Below are 7,615 nucleotides of genomic sequence, written 5' to 3'. Positions count from 1 at the left end.
CACTCAAAAATCATTTCTCAGCATGAAAATCCAGTTTTCAATCATGAGTCATAAAAATGCATGTAACAGTACAATGGATGTCATGGCACATCACTCATTAGATAAAAATATCCCAAGCATAGACCAACTCCACAATTAACCCATCCTCCAATTCGGCCTAAGGCCCACTTCCAACAACAACTAAAAATCCATAAACCCACACTCCTTAGACCCAAGGCCCAACACAACCAATTAGACTGCATAAAACAAGTTAGTGTAAAAATATATTTAAATTTTAATAAATTCTTTGAAAAATTACTTACAATGGTGGAAAGAAATTCTGGAAGATCAATGGTGATGCCAAAAGTGGCAAAGCAGTGGTGAATAGTGATTTTACAAAGACTGGATGTAGATTCAAAAAAGGAAAAAATCGAAAGGGAGCTAAAGGAGGTTTGGGCTAAGCATGGAGGGCTTATGGTTGTCGGTGGAGTGGATGTGGTGGCTGGTGGCCGTGCGTGATGATGCACAGTGGAGATTGGAAAATGAGATAGAGAGAGGCCTTGGGAGAGTGAGAGAGAGTGCGGTGGCTAGGGGCCACGATGGGGCATGAGGTTGGCTAGCGGAGGTCACTAGTGAAAGGGAAAGCTGCTTGTAATGGTGTGGTGACTAGGCGATGGTGAACGGTGGAGTTGGGTGGTTCAACCAGTGGGTACTTGATGGGTGCATGGGAGGGGACAGCGGTGAGGTGGAGGTGGGTTCGATAGAGGTTGGTCGCCGGCGTTCAGTGGTGATGGACATCTGGGCAGTGATGCCACAAGGCGAGGCACGGTGGGGCTGGGGGTCAAGGGACACATGGGTAGAAAGGGGAAGGGGAAGAGTCGGGCACATGGGAGAGGAAAAAGAGAGAGGGAAAGGAAAAGAGAGAGGAAAAAGAGAAAGGGAAAGCTACTTGTAATGGTGTGGTGACCAGGCGATGGCGAACGGTGGAGTTGGGTGGTTCAACCCATGGGTATTTGATGGGTGCATGGGAGGGGACAGCGGTGAGGTGGAGGTGGGTTCGATAGAGGTGGGTCGCTGGCGTTCAGTGGTGATGGACATCTGGGCAGTGATGCCACAAGGCGAGGCACGGTGGGGCTGGGGGTCAAGGGACACATGGGTAGAAAGGGGAAGGGGAAGAGTCAGGCACATGGGAGAGGAAAAAGAGAGAGGGAAAGGAAAAGAAAGAGGAAGAAAAGAAAAAAAAAGGGGGGGGGAGGGGGGGGGGGAGAAACGGAGAAGGAAATTAGATCCAGGTCATTCATCTCAGGGTCTTAAAAATAATCTAACAAAGAGGATGAAAACAATAGTCTAAATTAAAAACACAAGAACTAAGTAAAATAAAAATAGTAAAAGTCAACAATAAAAATAATTTAAAATAGAGAGCAATTTAAATAATAAACAATAATTAATATCAAGAAAAATACATTGAAATAAATTTCATACTTAGAAATCATAAAATATATGACGAAACTCATATTAAACTTAAAACAAGAGAACCAATATTAATAATAAATAAATAATTAATTAATTAAAACCCAAGAAAACACAAGAAAACTCGCTATTTGATTAAGGAATGCACCATGGTCTCCCTGGACCATACGCACACTATGGCACCTTTCGTCACATCATGGGTAAAGATCGTGTATGTGACTTCATAACGAGCAATGCCTAATTTTGCGGCCTACGTGTACATGACTTGGCATCCTCAGCCTCCGCCAGCAAAGAGGCAACAGAGCCAACCGAAGAGCGTTACCATCTCGCCTGAGCACGTTGTTGCCCAACAAAAACCCAAGCGATGTCACGCGATGTTATGCGCTCCTAAACTAGAGGAGTTCCACTGAGATAATGCTCAATCTCGGCTTGGGGTCATGTCACACACGCACCCAAAAAATTATTTGATGCAAAAACCACTAGTTTTACATATTTCAGTTTACATATAGCCAGAACACAATTATAGGAATATATTAACAACAAGTAAGCAAATATAATGCTGAGAAACATGCAACAGTTTATCAGTGAATGACATAGCAACATTGTAAATATGTAATACAACCACACATTAATATCAGCAATAAGTTTTCAATCAACACAAGAAACTACAAGTTCCATTCCCAAAGCTTCACGGGACCTCGGCCATAGCTTCACAATTTCCTAACTTCAATTTATCCCACACGCTTCATGACCCATGGCCACAAATCCAAGATTTTCAGCCAGACTACAAAACACAAATTCACAAATTCTCCAGCTATGAGTATTTTAAATTAAGTTCGGGAACAATTTACTAATGCAAATAAAAATTTTCTAGATGAATGAAACTCCTGAGTTTGCCTACTAGTCATGTTTGTTCTCATGAGGGGTGTCGTGGTGGTCCTTCAAGCAGTCTCTGGAGTCTTAGACAAAGAGGTAATGTGTGTGTTGCGTGTACAGGTTGCTGCACAGAGGGACAAGGTTAGAGAATCTGATTTGAATGTGAGCAGAAAATAAAAAGAAGGGGTGATAGGTGGAGGAGCTTATTGTGGTAGCGTCTGGAGGGTTGAAGGGGAGAAGCATAGCGGTTGCTATATCTGGAGTTAGTAGGTAGTAGAGGTAGATGCAGTGTGTGGGAATTGAGAGGAAAGCTTGGAGTGTGTGAGTGGAAGTGGAGGATGATGGTGGTTATACGACCTACGAGGGGTGCCTGTGGGTGGCAGATCGTGATGGCAATGGAGGAACCCTAAAAGGGAAAAAATCAAAAAGAAAGAAAGATGGAATCAGAGAGGGTGAGGGAGCTGGGTCTCGACAAGGAGGTTGGGATAAGAGGAGGAGAGGCTACAGGGCTTCGAAGAGGTGGGGCCCTCGGCCTATTTATCAGCTGAGCCACCCTGTCAATACAACAATAGGTAGGGTCAGATTGTTGAGACGAGCACCAGTTAGATGCGGCAGAGGGGAGGTCGAGCTCTCCAATGCATGGCTGCATTGGATGGGGTGTGCGTGGGTGGCACGCAGACGCACTGTTGAACCCATGGGGAGGCAAAGAGAGAAGGTGGTGTGGATTGGGGGAGTAAGGATAGTGGCCAGAGTGTGTAAAAGGGGCAAGGATAGTGATGACGTGTGGAGGCAAGGTGGTGGCGTGCATGGGTGGCAGAGCAGAGCTCACGGGTTGTAGGGGGGATGGTGTAGAGCGCAGGAGAATAAGGGAAGGCGAGAGAAGAAACAAAGAAGAAAAAGAAAAGTTGGGGTTTTAAACCCTTAGACAATGGTGAAGGATAACTATTTATACTTAATAAATTCCCACCATGTCCACATGACAGAAACTAGTAAGGTAATTGGAAAGACTTTTCTTACCCTAATAAGCCCAAGCCCGATAAAGAGGCCCATGTAATACAAGCCCAGAGTCATGAAGAGTTAGATGTGTGAGTCTTAGAGTCTAATATGAATCAATATTGTGGCCGCAAGATTGATAAGATAGGATATTGTATAAAAATAGTGAAAAACTCGTCTATATTAATTGGAAGGGATGAGTCTACCATTTTTGGGATAATTACTTATCAATCTCTATGCCATTTTCATAAACCTATAAGGGAAATTAGGAGATTGAATTCATGGCCCGTACTTATCAACAAAGTCCCATGTCTATATGTTTGGCAAAAGAAGGTAATTCTAGGTAACTTCTATCCTAGAACTTTCGTAATATATCCATTTATGTGATTATTAACTTAGGCATCGAAGGTGCATAAGGCTCACTAGGCCGACATTGCTCAATGTCAAACCTTTGCTTTCTCCTCACTGAATGGCGAGCAGCTATCTTCGGTGAAGCCAAGAGCAGTGGCAGGCCACTGTTGCTTCGAACCGCTGCTTTATTTTACTCATCAAACTATTACTCATTGGATTATCCCAGTTCGGCAACTCCAAACAGCTTGGATCAAAGTAATGGCTTAAAACTTTTACAACCCAAGTAAGAATAACTCACTGAAGATGACTGGACCGCCGGCTACTTTATTCATTCCAACAAGCAAGGTTAGTGACACCAGCATTGGAGCTTGGATTCAGGCAGACACGGTGGCCAAAAAACTAGTCCTCGATCTTCCATTTTATGGTCGTGGATGGCGTCTAGTGAAGGCTAATAACCATGGAATATTTGCATTGGCTAATGGGACTGCCGTAGATGAATTAAGGCATAGCCAGATTAAGGATTTCATAAGTGGTAATGTTTCCCAAACAATGTTCAATTCCACGTTAATTTATTACAGATTATTGTTACTTCAGGATGACATGGATTGGTTTTGATGATTCTCAGAGCATCTCTACGAAGGTTGGATTGATATGCTAAGTGAAAGGGATTGATCGATATGTTAAGATCCCTATGTACTATGCCGGGATATTTTCCACTTTCATAGTTTGAACTTTATGTTGTATGCATCTATCTGCCCTTCTATTTAGTGAGTGCATATGGCTTTGTTAAACTTTAAGATAAGCAATGATTAAACAACTTTATGGCAGTTAATTTGGACTTTCTATTCTTCATCATTATAACTTCTAATGTGCAATTCTTATTGTTTTTGGAGCATCGCGTGCATCGGGAGCATAGAGATTAGATCGACTACAAATTGAATGAAGCCTATACATATTTCACACATGACAACAGATCAGATATACAGTTCATGTGTAATAAGGCTGGGGAGTATTGAGGATAATATTTCTTAATTACAATGACAGGGAGGATTCAGCCATTTGATATTTAATTTTTTACATTAATAAATTGTTATAATCTTCTCAAGTTCTTTGTTTTTTTTTTCCTCTGACATTGTTGTTCGTATCGAAATTGTGTAGTTGAGATGGATTGTCCAAATAAAATTTATTGCAATTGTTAAACTATCTCACTTCATATTACACTGTCTAACATGCCTAATTGGTCGAATAGATAACACGATAATTTAAAATAATTCAAGAAACTCTAGATCTTCTTTGCAAATAGACACTTAGGATTGGTTTGGATAGCAAGAGTCTCACATTCCATCTCATCTCATATCATCCCATCCCATCTCATTTTAATATTCAAATACCACAAATACAAACACTTTTTAATTTTAAATCTTCAAATTTTTCATTTAATCATTACTTAATTGTTACAACTTTTTGAAACTTCTAAACCAAATACAAAAAGCAATTCGACATTTTCAAATTCCAAAATAAAAATAATATTAAAAGAATATATTCTTTTTTTTTAAAACAAAGACTGTATTGATAATGCTTAAACCAAGTCTTCAATATAGTGATGAATGAAATAAAAAGATGTGGTATAACCACTGATGCTTAAAGCATCCTTACTTAAGGCAAGAGCAACAAAATTATTTGCTCTCACAGTGTGCCTTGCTAACCAAGTTGAAAAGGAATTTAGGGTTGATCTTGTGTCTGTAATGAGCTGGCCTGTGTATGTTTGGATTTCGGTTGATGAGTTGAGGCCTGAAACCACTTGTAGTGAGTCCCCTTCTATGATGATGTCTCTATGACCGATGGCCTTGCAAAATAGGGAGGCTTGGAGTCCTGCAAAAGCTTCTGCCATGAGTGGGTCAGGGAATAGGTCATGTTGCATTCTGAGGGTGGCCAGCACTTTACCTTGCCAATCCCTTATGACTGCTCCCACTCCCACTTTGCAGGTGGCTTTAGAGATTGATGCATCCCAATTCAGTTTTACTTTGCCTTGAGCTGGTGCTTCCCAGCTTGTATGACATTGACTGGAGTTTATCTAAGACTTTCCCTATTGAGATATCTATTGAAGTTCCTCAACTAGATAGGATGAATGTTGGGACACCTTGGAAGGGTGTTGTAAGGTTTCTTTGAACACCAAGTCATTTCTCCTCTTCCATATGAACCACGAGGTGACAACAAAAACCTTCAGATCCTTTGTGTCCAAATCCTCTATGAACCCTTCTACTAATTCTTGGAAATGGTGGAAAAGAGGGCTAGCTTTCTGAAGCTTCCTTGTACTTAGTGCCCACACGTCCCTGGCTGAAGGGCAGTTCCATAGGATGTGCTCTACAATTTCTGGTTGTAGGCTGCAAATTGGACAGGCAGGGTCCTCTATGGCTTTTCTCTTCAGTAGGTTGTCTCGGGTAGGAAGTCCATTGAGGCAGGCCCTCCAGAGGAACGTTTTGATAGCATTAGGGATGTTCAGGTTCCAAACCTTGGTCCAAGGGGGTTGAAATGATCTTGAGGATGAAGATTGGCCATTCAATTGTTCATCCATCTCAGTTAGTATATGGTAAGCACTTTTGACACTAAAATCACTCGAGGTGGTGCATTTCCAAATCCTTCTGTCTGGTTTGGGGTATGGACTAAGGGGTATGGCTATGATACAGTCAGCTTCTTCCTTTCAGAACATGGCATAAATCAGGTCTCTCTTCCATTGTTTAGTGTTTCCATTGATGAGATTAGAGACTTTGGTGTCAGCTTGCAAGAACCTGATTGAGTAGGGGGTTTTAAATATCGATTGCCTTGGAAGCCATCTGTCATTCCAAATCCCAGTAGAAGCTCCATCTCCTATTCTTCATATCAAACTTTCTTTAAGTAAGGATCTCGCTGCTAGGAAGCTCTGCCAAATGTATGAAGAATTTTGGCCTAATTTAGTGGAGGAAAGAACTGTTACTGAAATATTTTTTCTTGAGAACCTTTCTAGCAAGGGAATCTGGGTTGTTGACAATTCTCCATCCTTATTTGGCAAGAAGGGCTAAAAAGTTTAACTTTATAATATTTTTATTCAACCTTTTTACTCTTATTTCCTAAAACATCAAAAAACGTATTAACTTAAATCATTTCAATACTATTTACAAATCATTTCACTAATGTTCACAGATCATCTTATCTCATTTCACTATATATCCAAATACCTTAGATAGCAAAGTCCTCAACTAATCATATGGCATCTCATCCTATCTCATCTCATCTCAATATCCAAACACCACAAACACAAATACTTTTCACTTTCACATTTTTAAATTTTTCTTATAATCATTATCTAAATATTACAATTTTTACAAATTTCTAAATAAAATACAAAAACTAATTCAAAACTTTTCGAATCCCAAAACAAAAAATTAAAAATAGTATTAATTAAAAGTTATATTGTAATAATATTTTAATATTATAATATTTTTATTCAGCTTGTTTTCTCTTATTTCCCAAAACCCCATAAAATATATTAATTCAAACTGTTTTACTACTATTTACAAATAATATCATTACTATTCACAAACAATTTCACTACATTTTGTTATCCAAACAAGATCTTAGAGCGATTTTAGATAAAATCAGAGGCTACTAAACTTGTATAAAGACTCATAATATTTTAATCGATCTACACCCTTATTCGAATAATACATAATATAAAATCCTAACAAATAATTTGAAATTATCCTAACTAATAATTTTTAATTATTCCTAAACTTCATTAGTTATAATTTTGCTTTAATTCACCAAAAAAGACACGATGATCTCTTGATGTCAGACGTAGTTGGATTGTCATATTGTAGACTAATTAGGATGATCACATGATGTGATATCTCTTTTTTACGTATATTTTTATTGAATGGTTTTTTTAACATTATTATAACTAGTGGTT

General features: G+C 39.3%; 1 protein-coding gene across 1 annotated transcript; it reads left to right on the top strand.

Annotated features, from left to right (window-relative positions):
• Positions 1-3,972: 3,972 nt before the first annotated feature.
• LOC122298767 (class V chitinase-like) lies at positions 3,973-5,702 on the top strand. Its single transcript, XM_043108629.1, has 4 exons — positions 3,973-4,201; positions 4,248-4,309; positions 5,331-5,428; positions 5,528-5,702. The coding sequence occupies exons 1-4, from the start codon at positions 3,973-3,975 to the stop codon at positions 5,700-5,702; spliced, it is 564 nt and encodes a 187-aa protein (XP_042964563.1).
• The last annotated feature ends 1,913 nt before the right edge of the window (positions 5,703-7,615 follow it).

The sequence above is a fragment of the Carya illinoinensis genome, chromosome 16 (genome assembly GCF_018687715.1).
Source record: "Carya illinoinensis cultivar Pawnee chromosome 16, C.illinoinensisPawnee_v1, whole genome shotgun sequence".
Lineage (NCBI taxonomy): Eukaryota > Viridiplantae > Streptophyta > Magnoliopsida > Fagales > Juglandaceae > Carya > Carya illinoinensis.
Note: the sequence above shows the minus strand (reverse complement) of the source record. Positions and strands in the feature narration are given on the sequence as shown.